The sequence below is a fragment of the Dipodomys spectabilis genome, unplaced genomic scaffold, assembly GCF_019054845.1.
Source record: "Dipodomys spectabilis isolate Male_0828 unplaced genomic scaffold, ASM1905484v1 ptg000039l, whole genome shotgun sequence".
Classification (NCBI taxonomy): domain Eukaryota; kingdom Metazoa; phylum Chordata; class Mammalia; order Rodentia; family Heteromyidae; genus Dipodomys; species Dipodomys spectabilis.
Window position 1 is genome coordinate 8,942,800 of NW_024870716.1, and position 22,908 is coordinate 8,965,707.

At 40.7% G+C, this 22,908-nt stretch overlaps 1 protein-coding gene and 2 pseudogenes across 1 annotated transcript in view; all 3 read right to left on the reverse strand.

The window, feature by feature from the left end:
- Positions 1 to 2,771: 2,771 nt before the first annotated feature.
- On the reverse strand, positions 2,772 to 9,251 carry LOC122106210 (annotated as a pseudogene).
- Positions 9,252 to 9,511: 260 nt separating this feature from the next.
- On the reverse strand, positions 9,512 to 14,224 carry LOC122106211 (annotated as a pseudogene).
- Positions 14,225 to 16,003: 1,779 nt separating this feature from the next.
- Positions 16,004 to 22,908, reverse strand: part of LOC122106348 (plakophilin-2-like) — a 30,633-nt gene continuing 23,728 nt past the window's right edge. Inside the window, exons 2-3 of the mRNA XM_042677721.1 lie at positions 21,535 to 21,712; positions 16,004 to 16,312 (exon numbers count right to left, since the gene is read on the reverse strand). Coding sequence (XP_042533655.1) covers positions 16,297 to 16,312; positions 21,535 to 21,712 — 194 coding nt within the window. The 3' untranslated portion in view covers positions 16,004 to 16,296. The remainder of the gene's footprint in view (positions 16,313 to 21,534; positions 21,713 to 22,908) is intronic.

Here is a 22,908-nt window from a genome sequence, read left to right on the forward strand (position 1 = left end):
TTCTCTGATAAGAGTTCTTTGACTGGCAGACAGATACTTTTGATTTTGGCTGTGAAAAGTCTTTTCTTGATTCTCTGAAGCCTTGTGTTGTGACATATCCATCAGGCCACTGGCAACAGCAAGGCCTGGGGGACACCACATGATCCTCATGGTAGAAAAAGAAACACAGTGAGAACAGCAGCACCCTTTCCAGCATATGGTTAATGGCTATTGGTCTGGGAACCCCCTCTAATGGCCCTGGCAGAAAGTCTGTTTGTTTAGCTCCTACTTCAGGTTCTACATCACCAGAAGCAAAGGGACAGTTGGCTATTAGAGCAGCTCCTTTAAATAATATCATGGACACCTCTTTCTATGGAGAACACGACAAATTTGCTTGATCTTCTAATACCATAGGTGCCATAAGTAATAAAGATAAAACACAACTGGAAGGTGACAAAAATGACACAAGATCTAGGATTGTCTTATGTTGTGAGAATTTTTGCAGTCTGTATCTTAATAGGCCAAGGAAAATTGCTGACATACACATAGTATGTAATATTAGGGTTGCTTCTAAGTTAAATTTTTCATAGGAAAATCTATTTCTGTAATCCTTTCTATTAGTCTTGTAAACTCTAAGAGTCTCTTCCCCAGGTATTGTTCTACCTGCTGAACCCACTGATCTTGGGATGTTGAGATTAAAGTTGTTTGACGTGTTCACTGAAATATCCACATTTTGGCATGCTTCTTCTGGATTTGCTATGAAATTTGTGTCAGGTGGTGGCAATCATCTTCCTACAATAAGCTGAAGGTAAACTGATAGTCCATCAAAAGGCTGCAGTAACTTGTTCTTCTAAGTGGATTGCCAACATAATGATTTTAGTGTCCCATAATTAGCACAGATCACCTTTTATTCCTCTGGATGTACAGAAACAGTTTTTTTTGCCAGTCCTGGGGCTTGAACTCTGGGCCTGGGCACTGTCCCTCACCTCTTCAGCTCAAGGCTAGAGCTCTACCACTTGAGCCACAGTACCACTTCCATCCTTTTCTGCTTATGCAGTGCTGAGGAATTGAACACAGGGCCTCATGCATGCAAGGCAAGCACTCTGCCACTGAGCCACCTTCCCAGCCCTGTTCACAGGTTCTTAATGCAGAACAATTTTGAGGAGAGTGGGTGACAGTTTGCCACTCCAGACATTGCCCATATGGAAAAAACATTACATAGGCATTATGGTCAGCACATGGCTTTGTATTGCTGCTGTATATATACTAGTTTGTACAGTTGCTTGGATAATTGGAAGATGACATAGACCATGGATCTTGACATTGCCTTACATTTTGGTTTGGACTAATGACAGGTCTATCACAGACATAGATGTGTAAGAATTGCTCTTAAGCCTACCTCAGCAGCCCTTTCTAAACAAGCCCAGAACCCAGAATCCTTTAGTTCTCCAGCCATTTGTTATAGGGAATGTATCTTCACATACCCAGTGGGATATATTGATGTAGCCCAGCCCAACCCAAGGTGATACAGAAAGTTGTGTATATTTCTGTTGCTTATCCAGTACAAAGTCCACCTCCTTTCAAGTTGTTAATGAAGCAAGATTCCCACTGAGATTATAGCAACAAAGATGAGCTGGCCAAGCCTGTCATTGCTCTCCTCACTAAACCCACTGGCAATTCAAGTTTAGTAAATGGCTTTTACAGCTTGTGAGTTTGTTACAAGTCTGCTCACAGGACAATTGGTCTCTTTTTCTGACAGGCACACTGCAGTTACTGCTTGCTGAAATGGGTTTCTTGTCATCACATTATTAGCTCCCTTTGTATTGGCAGCACAGCTGGCACACTCTGCTTATCTATTACATCTGTCATCAGAAGCAGCTGTTTTAGGAGAGCATTTGCCTCTAAAAATATTATTTCCAGATTCCCAAGATTCACAGTGAGTATTATTATTCAAAACCCTTTTTATCCATGGCCCAACATTTTTACAAAGTTCTTCATCTCTGAAACTTTGCAATTTGGAGGTTTGTATACAAGGATATCATTAGGGAATACACTAGAAAAATCTACCAAATGTAAATGTGGACTCATTAATGGCTATGGCAGAGTGTCCAAAATCTGTTAATGTCTCTGAAGATTTAATTACAGTAACGTTTTGCTGTCATCACAAGCTATGGTCAGAAAAACATTTTGCACCATTACTCAAGTGTCATTATGGATATGTCCTCTAAAGATAAGCATAGCTCCATTGATAAGAACAGTTAATGAAGGTATCTGGAAAACACACTTTTTTTAAAATTTTTTTTATTGTGAAAATACTGTACAGAGGGGTTACAATTACATGAGCAAGGTAATGAGTACGTTTGGTTTTCCCCTACCATTCCTGCCCTGCCTTCCCATTTCCACAACTACACTCCCCCCTCCTCTCCCCACCAAAGCTGTAAAGTCCATTTTTCAACATAGCATTTTGACATTTCATTGTTGCAATGGGTCCACCTGTATCCCTATTTAAACAATTTGTTTTTTTTCCTTTCCCTCCCTAAATTATACCAACAATTATATTAAGTGAAGTAAGCCAGGCCCAAAGAAACATAGGTCCCATGGTTTCCCTTATTTGCAATAACTAGTATACGTCTGAGACATTTGGAAAAGGTCTGATAAGGTGATGTTAGGTGAAATGAACCACAAGATAAGGACACAAGTGTTTTTTTCTTCCTTGCTATTGTTTCTAACATATTTATAAGGTGATTGTTTTGTTGCTTTGTATGTCCCTCCCCCATGGTATAACCCCTGTTTTCACACTTTCTTTCAAATTAGTCTGAGTCTTAGTGGTAACTTCATACATATCAAGATCATCTGTCAATCCATCCCCATGGGCTGGTAATGCTTTACAGCCCCCATGAACATAAATGGAATTTGGTATTTCATCCTACACACTCATGTGGCTGCATCCACCTGGTATACTAGTTCCTTTCATTTCTGGACAAAGCTAGGTGTTGGATGATATATGATATTCCTGCCTGCTGCTCGTAGACACATACATTGCAGAATATCCAGGTATTAGGATCATTACATCTCTCCGGTCCAGCTCCATATATGTACTGAAAGTCTCTCCATAGCAAACTGCTGACCAGGTCCAAGAACAATGGGAGTTGTCCTCCAAGACTGACTTGCATATGTTAAAAGCCCATAATTTATCTGTGATATTGCCATCATTTGTTTCAATTCTGCCTCCACACATTAAAGACATTTTCCTACAAGGCCAGACGGTGTCCCTGTCTCTGGAGAGAATCCCTTGCTAGAGCTCTGATATTACATATGCTCCTTTCTAAATTGCAATTCAAGTCCATTTGAAAAGAACCATAGTTAAGGTATATAAACCAATAACCTACATAAGTTTCCCATGCAAACCTGCTTTCTGTGAAGCCCTAGCTACAGAAGGGCTGAAAGGTTTAACGTTCAGCCAAATCCAGTAGGACTCTGTGGAAGGAACATGCAAAGAGCAATGGGGACCTTGCCAATGATCATTGCAGACACACACTTTTCTCTGGCCATGATCTGGGCTGCTGCCACTGGAATATCACAAGCTTCACCCTTCCAGTATGTATCACACTCACAATACACTTAACTTGTAACAAAGATGCCAGTGGTACACACCCCAAAAACAGAGCAATTGCTAGGGCAAGAACTGATTGAAGACAACATATGGGAACCAGTTAGCTTATAGGCAGCCTCACTAAAAAAGTGTAACAATAACAATGCACAGCCAGAGTTCTGGGAAGATGGCTGAGAAGCTGGAGGCTAAACAAGCTCTCGCATAGAAAGCAGTTTCAGTGTTCCAATGAACAGTCCTAAGCCAGAGAATCACACCAAGTGTGCCATCGCAGTAGAGTTAGGCCAGAGAGGAAAAATCCAGGCAAGGAGACAGATCTGAGCACTTGCCAGCAACTGTGCTGTGACTGCAGCGGCGGCGGCTATAGCCACCGTACCTGCAACACAGAGAGTCTGGGACCAAGGAGCCAGATGCAGAGGGTGAGCGGATTCTACTCAACACCAACAAGAACCGACAAGGTGCAGACATCTTCATCCTGCAGTTCGAAGACCAGAGACAACCCAGGAACCAAGACTCGACATGAGTAGAAGCCTGACGTCCTCACTCCTTCTCAGGGAGCAGAGGAGGGAAGCCCACCCCTCCCCAACCCATTACCGGAGATCTCCATCTTTGATACTGACAAAGGCCCGGCTGAGCTGCTAGCTCCAACTCAGGCCTTGGAAGAAACCTAGAGTCATTTAGCAGGTCACAAGAACCTAACTGACCTGCCAGACTCAGCTCCACCCAGGGAAAATTCACCCAGCTCCACTGCCAGCCCCAGGAGTGGCTTTCTTCACTGGGTAAACAGAACCAGAGGCTGCCCCTCCCTTTAGCAGTCTTGATAATCAATTGAAATTCGGTAAACATAAACCCTGAGAATGGCTCCAGGCTGGGCTCTGTGAGTTTCTCACAAGCTTGCCCCCTCAGGGAAAAGCTACTGTTTGCTGAAAGGCCTCAATTTTACCCAGAACCTAGCCTCATCACAGCATCTCCAAACTAGAGGAAACAGCCATCTCCCTCTTTTGCCATACTCATAGCAGATCTCCCTCCCATTGAACTAGCCTGGGAGGAGGATCACAAAATCCTGGTTAAAGCACAGTATTTTTCTGTCTACTCAGATGAACTGACAAGAAACCAACCAAGCCACAGGAAAATCAAACACCACAAGCAGATGAGAGACACCAACAAGAGGCTGGTTACGAACACAAGGGAGATACAGGATCATACCACCCCTCCCAAAAAAAAGAACTTTTTTTTTTGTACCTTTTATAAATTTTTTTGCTAAAACTTAGAAATTCTAATTTTTAATTTTTTCCTTTTTTTAAAAAAATTGTTTTCTAGTAACTTTTTTTTCTTCCTCTTATAATTTTTATTTTAGGGGTATATGTGTGTGTGCATTTTTCTTTTTTTTTTCTTTCTAAAAATTTTTTATTTTGTTTTTTTTGTTTAGCTCTACTGAACATTTGATCTTTTTTTTCTTTCTTTCTCATTCTTTTCACCTTTTCTTCTCTTGGAAAACCTCCCATGCTCCTGGTTTGGAAGGATTAACATTGTGAAAATGGCAACACTTCCAAAGGCTATCTACAAATTCAATGCAATACCTATCAGTAGTCCAACGTCATTCTTCAAGGAAATAGAAGAAGCAATCCAAAAATTCATATGGAACAATAAAATACCCTGAATAGAAAAAACAATCCTTAACAGAAAGAACAGTGCTGGAGGACTATCAATAGCAAATTCAAACTCTATCACAAAGCCATAGTAATCAAAACAGCTTGGTACTGGCACCACAACAGACCTGAGGACCAATGGAATAGAATTGAAAACCCAGAAATGAACCCACATACCTATAGTCACCTGATTTTTGATAAGTGAGCTAAAAAAAAAATAGAATGGAAGAAAGACAGCCTCTTTATTAAATGTTGCTGGCAAAATTGGCTATTCACCTGTAGAAAACTAAAATTAGATCCTTATATATCACCCTGCACCAGAATCAACTCCAAATGGATCAAAGACCTGGGAGTCAAAGCAGACACCCTGAAAACTTTGCAGGAAGGAATAGGAGAAACCTTAGGTCTCCTTGGCACAGACTGAAATTTTCTTAATAGAGACCCAGAAACACAACAAATCATAGAAAGGTTGGACAAATAAGATTGAATGAAGCTGCAGAGCTTCTGCATGGCAAAGGACATAGCTAGCAAGATCAATAGAAAGCCCATGGATTGGGAGAAGATCTTCACTAGCCATACAATGGACAAGGGTCTCATATCTAAAATATACTTGGAACTCAAAAAATTAAATCCCCAACAACAATCCTCAAAGAAACAACTGCCCGAATAATAAGTGGGCTAAAGACTTAAGGAGAACTTCTCTGAAGAAGAAATTAGAATGGCCAATAGACACATGAAAAATACTCAAACTCTCTAGCCATAAAAGAAATGCAAATCAAATCTTATCAGAAAAAGAAGAGAACACACCCAAATTAATAAACTCAGAGATGAGAATGGAAACATCACCACGGAAACAACCAAGATTCAGAACATTATAAGGGAATACTTCTCAAAACTTATGCTAATAAGTTTGAGAACTTGACAGAAATGGACCTCTTCCTAGCAAATACTGACATGCCAAAACTAAACCAAGATGAGTTAAACTATCTGAACAGGCCCATATCAAGCATTGAAATAGAAACAGCAATAAGAGACCTCCCAGCTAAGAAAAGTCCAGGACCAGATGGTTTAACAGCGGAATTTTACAAGGCCTTCAAAGCAGAGCTCACACCAATTCTCCTCCAACTCTTCAATGAAATTGAAAGAGAAAGCTCACTACCGAACACATTCTATGAAGCCATCATAACCCTCATCCCAAAACCAGGCAGGGACTCATCAAAGAAAGAGAACTATAGACCCATTTCTTTGAGGAACATTGATGCAAAACTTCTCAACAAAATTTTGGCCAACTGACTTCAACAATTCATCCAAAAAATCATACACCACGATCAAACAGGATTCATTTCAGGGATGCAAAGCTGGTTCAATATACGCAAATCAATTAAAATTATTCATCACATCAACAGGAGCAAGAATAAGAACCACATGGTTATCTCAATAGATGCAGAAAAAGCATTCGACAAGATCCAACACCCCTTCATGATGAAGGTTTTGGAAAAATTAGGAATCCATGGAACATTCCTCAATACAATAAAGGCTGTATATGACAAACCTACAGCCAGCATTATACTCAATGGTGAAAAACTAAAGCCATTTCCCCTTAACTCAGGAACAAGACAAGGATGCCCACTCTCTCCACTTCTCTTCAATCTAGTATTAGAATGCCTAGCTACAGCAATAAGACAAGATGCAGACATAAAGGGGATCCAAATAGGGAAAGAAGAAATAAAACTCTCCCTCTTTGCAGATGACATGATCTTGTATTTAAAGAAGCCCATAGACTCCACTCCCAAATTACTCAAGCTGATTCAAAACTTTGCAAAGTAGCAGGTTATAAAATTAACCCCCCAAAATCAATGGCTTTTCTGTATGCCAACAATGAGAAAAGTGTGGCTGAAATTAGGAAAGCAACTCCATTTGTAATAGCCCCACAAAAAATAAAATACCTAGGAATTAACTTAACTAAAGAAGTGAAGGACCTCTATGATGAAAACTTTAAAATCTTGAAAAAGGAAATCAACACAGAACTTAAAAAATGGCAAAACCTCCCATGCTCCTGGATTGGAAAGATTAACATCGTGAAAATGGCAATACTTCCCAAGGCTATCTACAAATTCAACGCAATACCTATCAAAATTCCACCCTCATTCTTCAAGGAAATAGAAGAGGCAATCCAAAAATTCATATGGAACAATAAAAGACCCCGAATAGCAAAAACGCTCCTCAACGGAAAGAACACTGCTGGAGGAATATCAATACCAAATTTCAAACTCTACTATAAAGCCGTAGTAATCAAAACAGCTTGGTATTGGCATAAGAACAGACCTCAGGACCAATGGAATAGAATTGAAAACCCAGAAATGAACCTACAGACCTATAGCCATCTAATCTTCGATAAGGGAGCTAAAACAATAGAATGGAAGACAGACAGCCTCTTCAGTAAATGGTGCTGGCAAAACTGGTTAACTACATGTAGAAAACTAAAGCTAGATCCTTATATATCACCCTGCACCAGAATCAACTCCAAATGGATCAAAGACCTTGAACTCAAAGCAGACAATCTGAAAACCTTACAGGATGGAATAGGAGAAACCCTGGGTCTCCTTGGCTCAGGCCGAAATTTTCTGAATAGAGACCCGGAAACACAACAAATCAAAGAAAGGTTGGACAAATGGGATTGCATAAGGTTGCAGAGCTTCTGCAGGGCAAATGACATAGCTAGCAAGATCAATAGAAAGCCCACGGATTGGGAGAAGATCTTTACTAGCCATACAACGGACAAGGGTCTCATATCTAAAGTATACTTGGAACTCAAAAAATTAAACCACCCAACAACAAATCCTCAAAGAAACAACTGTCCAATAAGTAAGTGGGCGAAAGACTTAAAGAGAAGCTTCTCTGAAGAAGAAAGAAGGATGGCCAATAGACACATGAAGAAATGTTCAACATCCCTAGCCATAAAAGAAATGCAAATCAAAACAACATTGAGATATCACCTCACTCCAGTTAGAACAGCAAAAATCAAGAACTCTAACAACAACAGATGCTGGAGGGGATGTGGACAGAAAGGAACCTTACTTCATTGGTGGTGGGAATGTAAACTTGTTCAACCACTTTGGAAAGCAGTATGGAGGTTCCTCAAAAGACTTCACATAGAACTCCCCTATGACCCAGCAATCCCACTTTTGGGCATTTACCCTAATGTTTACAAAAAAGTCCACACTAAAGCTACCAGCACAACTATGTTTGTTGCAGCATTATTTACCATAGCTAAGATATGGAACCAACCCAGATGCCCCTCAGTAGATGAATGGATCAAGAAAATGTGGTATATATACACAATGGAATTCTATGCCTCCATCAGAAAGAATGACATTTCCCCATTTGTTAGGAATGGAAAGGCTTGGAAAAAATTATATTAAGTGAAGTAAGCCAGGCCCAAAGAAACATAGGTCCCATGGTTTCCCTTATTTGCAATATCTAGTATAGGTATGAATCAAGCGGAAAAAGTCAGATAATGTGATGTTAGGAAAACGAACCCTCAAATATGTATTTTAAGGTTTTTGTTTCTTTCATGCATGTGTTTCTAACGCATTTATAAGATTATTTCTTTGTTGCTTTGTATGTCCCTCCCCCACAGTGTAACCCTCGCTTTCACTATATTTGATGTCAGTATAACATGTGGAGGAGATGGGGACAAACAAGTCGTTTAAGTATTCAGGTGGACCTGTTGCAACAATGAGAAGTACAAAATGTCATGTCAAAACCAGCTTTACAATGTCGGGGGGGGGGGGGGAGGGGGGGTATAATTAGGTGGGGGGGGAGGGGGGAGGCTGGGAAGGGAGGTGAAGCGTAAACAAAGGAGGAGGCTGCAATGCTTGGTAAGAAATGTATGCATTATCCTGCCCATGTAATTGTAACCCCTCTGTACAGTATGTTCTCAAATAAAATAAAATAAAATTTAAAAAAAAAAAAAACTCACCAACATCCTTTGTATATTTAGGTTCATGCATGGTTAGAGAATGCCTAGACCACAGAACTGCTTCAATGCAAGCCATTTGCAAAATAAATCAGGACAGAGTCTGTAGGAGTGGTTTCCATTCTCTGATAAAGAGTTCCTTGACTGGCAGACAGATACTTTTGATTTTGGTTGTGAAAAGTCTTTTTCTTGATTCTCTGAAGCCTTGTGTCGTGACATATCCATCAGGCCACAATGGCAGCAGCAAGGCCTGGGGGACACCACATGATCCTCATGGTAGAAAAAGAAACACAGTCAGAACAGCAGCACCCTTTCCAGCATATGGTTAATGGCTATTGGTCTGGGAGCCCCCTCTAATGGCCCTGGCAGAAAGCCTGTTTGTTTAGCTCCTACTTCAGGTTCTATATCACCAGAAGCAAAGGCACAGTTGGCTATTAGAGCAGCTCCTTTAAATAATATCATGGACACCTCTTTCTTTTTTTTTTTTTTTTTTTTTGCCGGTCATGGGGCCTGAACTCTGGGTCTGGGCTCTGTCCCTCAGCTCTTCAGCTCAAGGCTAGTGCTCTACCACTGGAGCCGCAGCGCCACTTCTGGCTTTTTCTGTTTATGTGGTGCTGAGGAATCGAACCCAGGGCCTCATGCTTGCAAGGCATGCACTCTACCGCTGAGCTACCTTCCCAGCCCCATGGACACTTTCGATGGAGAACACAACAAATTTGCTTGATCTTCTATACCACAGGCGCCGTAAGTAATAAAGATAAAACACAACTGAAAAGTGACAAAAAAAAAAAAAAGACACAAGATCTAGGATTGTCTTGTGTTGTGAGAATTTTTGCAGTCTGTATCTTAATAGACAAAAGTTGCTGACATACACATAGAATGTAATATTAGGGTTGCATCTAAGTTAAATTTTTCATAGGAAAATCTATTTCTGTAATCCTTTTGATTAGTCTTGGAAGCTCTACGAGTCTCTTCCCCATGTATTGTTCTACCTGCTGAACGCATTGATCTTGGGATGTTGAGATTAAAGCTGTTTGATGTGTTCACTGAAATATCCACATTTTGGCAGGCTTCTTCTGGATTTGCTATGAAATTTGTGGCAGTGTGGTGGCAATCATCTTCCTACAATAAGGTAAACTGATAGTCCATCAAAAGGCCGAAGTAACTTGTTCCTCTAAGTGGATTGCCAACCTAATAATTTTAAAGTCCCATAATTAGCATAGATCACCTTTTATTCCTCGAGATGTACAGAAACATTTTTTTTTTTGCCAGTCCTGGGGCTTGAACTCAGGGCCTGAGCAGTGTTCCTGAGCTGCTTTTTACTCAAGGCTAAAACTCTACCCCTTGAACCACAGCACCACTTCTGGCCTTAATTATGTACATGGTACTGAGGAATCAAAGCCAGGGCTTCATGCATGCTAGGCAAGTACTCTACCACTATGCCTCATTCCCAGCCTTACAGAAACATTCTGCTGTGTGCTCATGAGAAATCATTGTATGGCCACTACATGTACAAGCTATACAGTGTCCACCACCAGTTGGACCTCCATAATAACCTAGCATGTCATCTTGATATTGTTTTCCTGTGGGGAGATATTTTACACTGTTCAAACACACTATTATTGATAGAAGTACTATGTCCATTACACTGGCAAGCTTGACATTAGATAAGGGACCACTCATAGTTCTTTACTTTGGGGCAAAGATTGATGTCAAGAATTTTCTCTGGGCTGGGAAGGTGGCTCAGTGGTAGAGCGCTTGCCTTGCATGCATGAGGCCTTGGGTCCGATTCCTCAGCACTACACAAGCAAAACTAAAAAAGCTGGAAGTGGCACTGTAGCTCAAGTGGTAGAGCACTAGCCTTGAGCTGAAGAGCTGAGGGACAGTGCCCAGGCCCAGAGTTCAGGCCCCGCGACCAGATACCCTCCGCCCCCCCCCAAAAAAAAGAATTTTTTCATTGAGCATTCAACAAACCTCATTAGTCCTTGCCAAGACCATTCAATGCAGTGTCTTCTTCCTGCATCACTAGGATAAATGCATAGGGTTCTAAACAATGTCCACAGGTTTTTTTTTTTTCTGCCAGTCATGGGGCCTGAACTCTAGGCATGGGCACTGTACCTCAGCTCTTCAGCTCAAGGCTACTGCTCTACCACTTGAGCCACAGTACCACTTGCAGCTTTTTCTGCTTATGCGGTGCTGACGAATTGAACCCAGGGCCTCATGCATGCAAGGCAAGCACTCTACCACTGAGCCACCTTTGCAGCCCTGTCCACCGGTTCTTAATGCAGAACAATTTTGAGGAGAGTGGGTGACAGTTTGCCACTCTAGACATTGCCCATATGGAAAAGAGATTACATAGGCATTATGGTCAGCACATGGCTTTGTATTGCTGCTGTATATATACTAGTTTGTACAATTGCTTGGATAATTGGAAGATGATGTAGACCATGGATCTTGACATTGCCTTACATTTTGGTTTGGACTATTGACAGGCCTTTCATAGACATAGATGTGTAAGAATTGCTCTTAAGCCTACCTCAGCAGCCCTTTCTAAACAAGCACAGGACCCAAAATCCTTTAGTTCTCCAGCCATTTGTTATAGGGGATATATCTTCCCATACCCAGTGGGATATATTGATGTAGCCCAGCCCAACCCAAGGTGATACTTTCTGTTGTGTATATTTCTGTTGTTTATCAGTACAAAGTCTGCCTCCTTTCAAGTTGTTAATGAAGCAAGATTCCCACTGAGATTATAGCAACAAAGATGAGCTGGCCAAGCCTCTCATTGCTCTCCTCACTGAACCCACTGGCAATTCAAGTTTAGTAAATGGCTTTTACAGCTTGTGAGTTTGTTACAAATCTGCTCACAGGACAATTGGTCTCTTTTTCTGACAGGCACACTGCAGTTACTGCTTGCTGAAATGGGTTTCTTGCCATCACATTATTGGCTCCCTTTGTATTGGCAGCACAGCTGGCACACTCTGCTTATCTATTACATCTGTCATCAGAAGCAGCTGTTTTAGGAGAGCATTTGCCTCTAAAAATATTATTTCCAGATTCCCAAGATTCACAGTGAGTATTATTATTCCAAAATACTTTTTATCCATGGCCCAACATTTTACAAAGTTCTTCATCTCTGAAACTTTGCAATTTGGAGGTTTGTATACAAGGATATCATTAGGGAATACACTAGAAAAATCCACCAAAGGTAAATGTGGACTCATTAGTGGCTATGGCAGAGTGTCCAAAATCTGTTAACATCTCCGAAGATTTAATTACAGTAACATTTTGCTGTCATCACAAGCTATGGGCAGAAAAGCATTTTGCACCATTACTCAAGTGTCATTATGCATATGTCCTCTAAAGATAAGCATAGCTCCATTGATAAGAACAGTTAATGAAGGTATCTGGAAAACACACTTTTTTAAAATAAGTTTTTTTATTGTGAAAATACTGTACAGAGGGGTTACAATTACATGAGCAAGGTAATGAGTACATTTGATTTTCCCCTACCATTCCTGCCCTGCCTTCCCATTTCCACGACTACACTCCCCCCTCCTCTCCCCACCAAAGTTGTAAAGTTCGTTTTTCTACGTAGCATTTTGTACATCTCATTGTTGCAATGGGTCCACCTGTATCCCTATTTAAACAATTTTTTCCCTTCCCCTCCCCAAATTATACCAACAATTATATTAAGTGAAGTAAGCCAGGCCCAAAGAAACATAGGTCCCATGGTTTCCCTTATTTGCAATAACTAGTATATGTCTAAGACATGCGGAAAAGGTCAGATAAGGTGATGTTAGGTGAAATGAACCCCAAGATAAGGACACAAGTGGTTTTTTCTTCCTTGCTATTGTTTCTAACATATTTATAAGGTGATTGTTTTGTTGCTTTGTATGTCCCTCCCCCACGGTATAACCCTTGTTTTCACACTTTCTTTCAAATTAGTCTGAGTCTTAGTGGTAACTTCATACATATCAAGATCATCTGTCAATCCATCCCCATGGCCTGCTAATGCTTTATAACCCCTATGAACATAAATGGAATTTGGTATTTCATCCTACACACTCATGTGGCTGCATCCACCTGCTATACTAGTTCCTTTCATTTCTGGACAAAGCTAGGTGTTGGATGATATATGATATTCCTGCCTGCTGCTCGTAGACACATACATTGCAGAATATCCAGGTATTAGGATCGTTACATCTCTCTGGTCCAGCTCCATATAGGTAACGAAAGTCTCTCCATAGCAAATGCTGACCAGGTCCAAGAACAATGGGAGTTGTCCTCTAAGACTGACTTGCATATGTTGAAAGCCCGTAATTTATCTGTGATATTGCTATCATTTGTTTCAATTCTGCCTCCACACATTAAAGACATTTTCTTACAAGGCCAGACGGTGTCCCTGTCTCTGGAGAGAATCCCTTGCTAGAGCTCTGATATTACCTATGCTCCTTTCTAAATTGCAATTCAAGTCCATTTGGAAAAAAAAAAACATAGTTAAGGTATATCAACCAATTACCCACAAAAGTTTCCCATGCAAACCTGCTTTATGTGAAGCCCTAGCTACAGAAGGGCTGAAAGGTTTAACGTTCAGCCAAATCCAGTAGGACTCTGTGGAAGGAACATTCAAAGAGCAATGGGGACCTTGCCAATGATCATTGCAGACACACACTTTTCTCTGGCCATGATCTGGGCTGCTGCCACTGGAATATCACAAGCTTCACCCTTCCAGTATGTATCACACTCACAATACACTTAACTTGTAACAAAGATGCCAGTGGTACACACCCCAAAAACAGAGCAATTGCTAGGGCAAGAACTGATTGAAGGCAACATATGGGAACCAGTTAGGTTATAGGCAGCATCACTAAAAAAGTATAACAATAACAATGCACAGCCAGATATTGTAATAACTTTGGGCACAGTTTCATTTCCCCTTGGTTCAGGGACTATCAACTCACTCAGCACTGCTATTAAGGGTGCATATGTTGAATCTCCACTCATTACCTTACTCATGTAACAGTAACCCCTCTGTACACAGTTTTTACAATAAAAAAGCATAAAAAGAATTCAGCAATTAACTCTCAAAGGCTTCACTAAATGAAAAAATTATAGGGGCAGGGTCCTTTTAAACAAATTCAACATGCTGCTGTGACTGTTCAATTGAGAGCTTGAAAAGGGCTAAAACAAATAATCCTGATAATCCTGATCAGTTTCATTCTGTTGTAATTTACATCAAACTCTCTCAGGAGCCTATTAACCAATTTATATAGATAACTTTTGGTGTCATGAAGCAACAGGCAAGACCAGAGCTGTCCAAACAAAAAGACATCGTAAGTCACAAAACATGTTCTGCATGTAACCTTCAGTTTTCTTATAGCTTAAATCAGGAAATGGAAAAGATAACAGGAGAAATAAAATTTAATAGTTTATTTTAAAAACACATGAAGCAGTACATTTCAGTGAAAAATATTGATTTACATGATATTCTATAGATGTTCTATAACAATATTTTGTGAGGAGGACAGTTCTGTACCCCATTTGTTGTTTTGTAATTCCAGCACATCTCCAATTGGTACACTCATATTTCCTTTTCCCCAAACATTGAGCATTAAGACCCCTTCTCTTGTTTTCAACAATCTGTCTTATTTTCTCATCTCAATATTCCCATCATGGCATTTTAATATTCAAACAAGAAAGTTTACCATTGCTGAAGCAGATTTCAGAACATTTTGACTGTACCCTGAATATGCCAACATATAACCTGAAACGAACATATACAATATTGCAATATCAAGATTTTATCTCAAAATGAAGGTAATACCATGTATTGAAATTCAGATATTATCATATTATGAAATTATTCCATAACATATTTACCATCACCATCATCAAATAGTAATATGAAGTGATGGCGTTGCTGCCAGCTTTCTTTGTAAAGGAGTTAGTTCTTGCACTAACTTTTGCCTGGGTCCCCTTCCTGGACCCCATAGACTCTTAGATGTCCCTAGATCCCAGTCACCTCCCAGCAGCCTCTGCTCTGTCTGGCTTACAGGTACCCTTTTTTCCCTCCACCCCATTATAATGAAACTCTCATGCCCCAAAGTATCTTTTGGAGGACAGTAGTCCAATCTTTAGATAGTAATGATCTCGAATGCATCCTCTGCTGCTGGCTTGTAGAAGAAAGGGAGGCAGGACTCTTCACTCCAGACTGCAGGCTCATGGTGGGGCTGGATGGCAGACAGCAGTACCACTTGAGACACACCTCCACTTCCAGCTTTTTGCTGGTTAAATGGATATAGGGTTTTCTTGGATGTGTCTGCTCAGACTGACTTCAAACGGTGGTTGTGATTCTCAGATCTCAGCCTCTTGAGCAGTTAGGATCCCAGGGATGTGCCATCAGTGCCGGCTGGGCACAGACTGGCAAGTGCAGACCAGTGACAGTTCTCAGTTGTCTTTCATCAACTGAACTCAATTCTTAATAATAATCCTTGTTTTTAGATATTTGACACTTGGGGTGTAGCTCAGTGTTAAAAAAGCTGGGCTTGATCCCTAGCACCCAGAATACAATAATCTATAATTCTTCTTTTTGCCAATCCTGGGGCTTGAACTCTTGGTCTGGACACTGTCCCTGTACCTATTTTCCTAAAGGCTAGAACTCTATTGCTTGAGCCACAGCAGTCCTTCTGGCTTTTTCTGTGTATGTGGTACTGAGGATTGAACCCAGGGTTTCATGCATGCTAGGCAAACACTCTACCACTAAGCCCCATTCCTAGCCACTCACTGACTTTTTCTTTGGTTTTGTTTTTTAAGAAGTAGTTTTGACTATGAAGATAATCTTGAAATTTTTGGAAAAAGACTTCTGGTGCCATAAAACACAAGTTTATAAAATCTCACTTCCAATTTAAGCTCTTCCAGGTGACTTTCTCCAGAAGTTTTCCAGTTCCTCAAGCAATGACAGTCTGGCAGCCCTGAGACGCCAACTTCTTTTACATGTCTCATCAAATGCAGTCATTACCTCTCCAGGTAAGGTCTCTTCTACTAAAACCGGAATCCCTCCAGGGCAATGACAGATCTCAATCTCCTTTGAAACTGCAGAAATTAAACAGTATTTGGCCAATAGTAGGCATTTAGTAAGCACACAATGGATAATGAAGGGGTTGGACAAGAGCAGGAATCAAGGCCTAACTGTGGTCCAGACCCACTGGACTAACTCCCGATCTCAACTTCACAAAGATAAATGGTTTATAATGGAAGGATAGGCTGTGGGGCTTAATTTCTTCAATGAAAGAGTGAGGCTGTTAGCTCAGGTTGCCTAGACACATTTGTGTTTGGCCTGAAGTGTTTTCCAAAACTCTGAATCTCACTGCTCTTGGGGCAAGCATTTTTTTCTATTCTCTAGTCAGATGGAGCTGACTCTATTCCCCAAGGACTAGGACTTATCTACTGAAGTACCTGCTGAAGGGAATTTTAATTTCTTACCTTTGAGTTTCTTCTATCTCCTGTCCTTTAAGAGAAGAAAAAAGACCAGGGCAGAAGGATAAAAGAATGATTTAGAGGACTAAAGGAGAAATAACACATCTTTGGTAGAAATTCCAGACTTAAAGTAAACAGGCTGAGAAAGAAATCAGGAAAAGAACTGCATTCACAACAGCCTCAAGGAAATATAAATTTAGGCATTTTTTATAATCAAACATACTAAAGACTTCTATAAATCCAGCAAACACAGAAGAAAGAAATTAAAGATACTAGATGATGGCGAGATTTCCCATGTTCATGGATAGGAAGAATTACATAGTGTACATAGCCACATCAGCAAAGACAAACTCCAGACTGAAGGGAATCTTTATGAAAACCAAATGCATTCTTTACAGGTAACAAATTCCTATGAACTATGAGTTGGGGGCTGGGGACTGACATCTGTAATCCTATTCAGGAGGCTGAGAGGTGAGGATGGTGGTATGAAGCCAGGCCCCTCGACCGAAACTTCAAGAGGTTCTTTTTTTTTTTTTTTTGTCGGTCATGGGGCTTGAACTCTGGGCTTGGGTGCTGTCCAACTCTTCAGCTCAAGGCAAGCACTCTACCGCTTGAGCTACAGTGCCACTTCCTCCAAGAGATTCTTTTTTTTTAATTTTTGCTTATGTGGTGCTGAGGAATCGAACCCAGGGCCTCAGGCATGCAAGGCAAGTGCTCTACCAATGAGCCACCTACCCAGCCCCTCCAAGAGATTCTTTTTTTTTTTTTTTTTGGGTCCAGTCGTGGGGCCTGAACTCTGGGCTTGGGCACTGTCCCTCAGCTCTTCAGCTCAAGGCTAGCACTCTACCACTTGAGCCACAGCGCCACTTCTGGCTTTTTTCTTTTTGCTTATGTGGTGCTGAGGAATCAAACCCAGGGCCTCACGCATGCAAGGCAAGCGCTCTACCACTGAGCCACCTTCCCAGCCACACTCCAAGAGATTCTTATCCCAATCGTTTAGCAAAATGTTGGAAGCAGAAGTGTGGCTCAAGCGGTAGAATGCTAGCCTTGAGATAATAAGCAAGTGTGCAAGAGTGAGTCTGAGAAAGCTAAACAAGAATGTGAGGCCATGACCAACACACACACACACACACACACACACACACACACACACACACACACACACACACAGAGCCAACAACTTCACCATAAATGACTGAAGTCATAGTAAAGAAGAAAGTTCAAACAATGGGCTTGATACAATGATAAAAATGACTAATGAAATGAGAAGCGATATGTAAACCTGAATAAATTGCAAGAAGACACAAAAAATTGAGCTCAAAGAGAATTCAAGCAATCCACTGATGAAATAAAGAAAACAATGCAAGAGTGAAAGAAGGGATGACACTGTCCTTAAAGAAATACATTCATAACTTCACTCATAAAACTGTAAACTCTCTGTACATCTCTCTTTTATAACAACAAGAAAGAATATTTCACTGGATGTTGGTGACCCATGCCTGCAATCCTAGCTACTCAGGAGGCTGAGAGCTGAGGATCACTGTTCAAAGCCAGCCTGGGTAGGAGTCTCCATGAGACTCCTATGGCTAATAAACCACTCAGAAAACTGGAAGTTGCACTGTGGCTCAAGTATTAGAGCGCTCTCCTTGAGCTGAAGAATTGAAGGATAGTGCCCAGGCCCAGAGTTCAAGCCACATGACCATCACCACCAACAACACAAAACCAAAAAAGAATATTGGATTAGAAAAGAAAACAATGAGGATATGAAAGAGGAATTTAATGAAGATATAGAAATCTTGGAGGAAAAAAATCAAACTGAGGGCTGGGAATATGGCTTAGTGGTAGAGTGCTTTCCTAGCATGCATGAAGCCCTGGGTTTGATTCCTCAGTATCATATAAACAGAAAATACTGGAAATGGCACCATGGCTCAAGAGGTAGAGTGCCAGCCTTGAAAAAAAGAAGTTCAGTGACAGTGCCCGGGCTCTGAGTTCAAGCTCCAGGACTGGCAGAAAGTAAGAAAGAAGAAAGAAAGAAGGAACAAAGGAAGAAAGAAAGAGAGAGAGAAAGACAGACAGAAAGAAAGAGAGGAAGAAAGAGAGAGAGGAAGAAAGGAAAGAAGGAAGGAAGGAACTAATTACCTGAGTTATATAACTGTAACTCCTTTGTACATCACCTTTACAATAAAAATGAAAAAAGAAAATTTTTAAAAAGGAGAAAACATTGAAAACACACTATAAATTATGAATGTAATTTACAAGATTATAATACTTGTTGGATTTCATCAAAACACTAAACAATAATTCATGGGCACCGAGGGAGAAGATTAAAGGTATGGCAAGTCTATCCAATAAATTAGCAGAAAAGTTCCCAAGCCTTGAAGAGAGGGCAACCCATGCAGAGGAGGTTTGCAGAACACCAAACAGGCAAGATCAGAGAAACACCTTTAGATATAGTATAGTTAAAGCACTAAATATACAAAAGAAAGAATATTGAAAGCTACAAAGGAGAAGACAAGAAAAGATATACAATGGTAAGCCCATTAGTATAATAGCAATTTGTGTGTGTGTGTGTGTGTGTGTGTGTGTGTGTGTGTGTGTGTGTGTGTGTGTACTTGTGCTTGAACTCTGGGCCTCATAGTCTTGCTTATTAGCCTTTTCTCCTCAAGGCTGGCACTCTACCATTTGAAACAGAACTTTACTTCTAGATAGTAGCAAATTCTATATTCAAGGAGGAAAAGGACAGACATAATCTAAGCCCTGAAGATCATAATTCTCAATTTAGATTAATATACCCAGTGAACCTATACTTCACAATTGAGGAGAAAAAAAAAACTTCCATGATAAACAAAAGCTAAAGAAATTTCTGACTCCTACAACAACACTTAAAGGAATCTTACCTATAAAAGAAAACCAAAAATAGTAAAATTGCTGAAAGACTAAACCCTACTGGATGAGTAGATTACTAGCAAGTGACTCCCCAAAGCAGGAAGGAGAAGCCATCCTTTAGACATCTGACTTTAAGCAGCCATCATTGAAGACCTAAAGGAGAAATAAAAAAGTTTCTGGAAATCGAATGAAAACAAAAACACAATGGCCCAGAACCTTTAGGACACAGCAAAGGCAGTTATGAATATCTACATCAAAAAGCAAAAGCAAGCTGGTGCTGATGGCTCACGCCTGTAATCCTAGCTAGTCAGGAGGCTGAGATCTGAAGATCATGGTTTGAGGCCAACCTGGGCAGGAAAGTCCCTGAGACTGTCATTTCCAATAAACTACTCAGAAAAGTCTGGAAGTGGAGCTGTGGCTCAACTGGTAGAGTATTTGTCTTAAGCAGAAGAAGCTCAGAGACAGTGCTCAGGCCCTCAGTTCAAGCCCCAGGACCAAAAAACAAAACAAAACAAAACACACAAAAACGCCAAAACATAATAGAGTTCCCAAACAAATGATCTAATTATGCACCCCAAACTTCTAGAAAAGTATTAACAAGCCAAACCAAGAGTTAACAGACTGAAAGAAAGATTTGGGCAGATGTTAATAAAATAGAGACTGAACAAAGAATCAATATACAAAGAATCAATGAAACAAAAAGCTCGTCTTTAAAAACAAAATCAAATGGATAACTTCTAGCAAATTTGACCAAAAGAAGGAAGGAAGAAACTAACATCAATAAAATCAGAGATTTAAAAAAAAGGAAATATCATTAGCAAGTTTCCAGTGGCTCACACCAAGCTACTCAGGAGATTGAGATCTGAGGATCCTGGGTAGATTGAGTCCATGACAATCTTAAAATCAATTATCCAGCAAAAAGCTGGAAGTGGAGGTCTGGCACAAGTGGTAGAACACCAGCCCTGAATGGAAAACAGAGTGCCCTCAGTTCAAGACCCAGTACTAGAATGTGTGCACTCACACACACACACACACACACACACACACACACACACACACACACAGAAAGAATGATTTATATAGAGTAGTAACTGATGTGTACTGTATTTGCATTTTGGTGAATAGTAGAAAATTCAATGGCATTAAAAAATATCTTTTTAGGGCTGGGAAGGTGGCTCAGTGGTAGAGTGCTTGCCTTGCATGCCTGAGGCCCTGGGTTCGATTCCTCAGCACCACATAAGCAAAAAGAAAAAAGCCGGAAGTGGCACTGTGGCTCAAGTGGTAGAGTGCTAGCCTTGAGCTGAAGAGCTGAGGGATAGCGCCCAGGCCCAGAGTTCAGGTCCCACGACCAGACCCCCCAAAAAAATTAAAAAAAAACTTTATTATTATTGAAACAAGAATTATTTTTTTATTTTATTTATTTATGTTCGTTGTGAAGTTTGAACTCGAGGCCTGAGTGCTATCCCTAAGCTCTTCAGCTCAAGGCTAGCGCTCTACCACTTGAGCCACAATGCCACTTCTGGCCTTTTCTGCTTATGTGGTGCTAAGGAATCGAACCCAGGGCCTGATGCATGCAAGGCAAGCATCCAACCACAGAGTCATCTTCCCAGCCCCTGAAACAAGAATTTATTATACATAGAATAAAACAGCAAAATGGAGTTTGAAGGTCAGTTTTGAAATATCTTCGTAAATATCATATGGTTTTAATAATAGCACAATGAGATTTGTAATATATTTCAGAAAAACTTAAAAGACAGTTGTGGCAAGAAAAGTTATGTTTCAGAGGAAATAACTGTAAGGCAGATAAAATACTGTAGTGGTAATCATGTCTTTTGTCAAAAAAGGCCCAACTCAAATTCTTGAAAAACATTATCTTATAATGGTTAGAGGAAAGACTGAAAGGCAGACTTCTCATGGACTTCCAGGGGTTAGGGGAGATGGGATGGCTTTACCTTAAGTATCCAGTGACATTGTAGAATATATCAAAATCCAGCAGGCCATTTGATTTGGGGTAATCTCCTTCAGGCCACCCGGAGAAGGGGATGATGGTATTCTCGGTTAGAGTGAGCAAGGCTTCTGTTATCATGAGATTCTTGAGTTTGTCATTGGAGGACAAATTCCACAGCAAACCTAGGAAAGTGGAGCTAGCATGAGAGTGGTGCAGGGTGGGGCCCCATGGAGCTATGAAGTCCACTGAAGGCATCTGCTCCAGGACTGAAGGCATCTGCTGGAGCCAGAAGGCTGTGGGGGTGAAGGGCATGGGGGTGAGGAGAAAGAGCATGTTGCTTGCTGAATACATGACAATGGGAGCTGCTCCCTAAAAACAATTAAACACACACCCTTCATGACAGGAAGCTGTGCAGGGTTTGTCAGGACAAACAAAAGCACCTGCCCACTGTTCACTGTAGCCCAGATTACAATAGCCAAGCCAAATGCCCCACAATAAATGAATGGAAACCAAACCAAAACAAACAACAAAAACCCCATAGTAGCTGGGCACCAGTAGCTCACACCAGAAATCCTAACTAGTTACTCAGGAGGCTGAGATCTGAGGATTGCTGTTGGAAGTCAGCCCAGGAAGGAATTTTGCTGAGACGCCTATCTCCAATTAACACCCAAAAAGCTGGAAGGGGAGATGTGGCTCACGTGGTAGAGTGCTAGTCTAGAGCAAAAAAGCTCAGGGACAGTGCCTAGGCCTTGAGTTCAAGCCCCAGTACCTGAACAAAAACAACAACAGATAGATAGATAGATAGATCATATAATATATATATGTTATGTAATCATATATATGTTGTTATATATGATATATATCGTATATGTTAGATATGTATTATATTTATGTATATGTAAAATGAAATATAATATGTATAGAAAAACAACACACACACACACACACACACACACACAAAGGAATTTCATGTATCCATTAGGAAGAAATTATGTCACTTGCGGGAAAATGGAGGAATGATGAACAAAGTAATTCAAGCCCCTGAAGACAAGGATGCATGTTTTCTCATATATAGATCTTAAACCCCAAATACATCTTCCCAGGTAAACACACATAAAGGCATACACTTGTTTATTTTTGTTGGTTGTGGGGCTTGAATTCCAGGCCTGGGCACTGTCTCTGAACTTATTTCACTCAAGGTTAGCCCTCTACCACTTGAGCCACAGTGCTACTTCCGGTTTTCTGGTGGTTAATTGGAGATAAGAGTCTCCTGGCCTTTCCTAGCTGGACTGGCTTTGAACTGAGATCCTCAGATTTCAGCCTCCTGAGTAGCTAGGATTACAGGCGTGAGTAACTGCCAGCAGCTTGGCATGTGTTT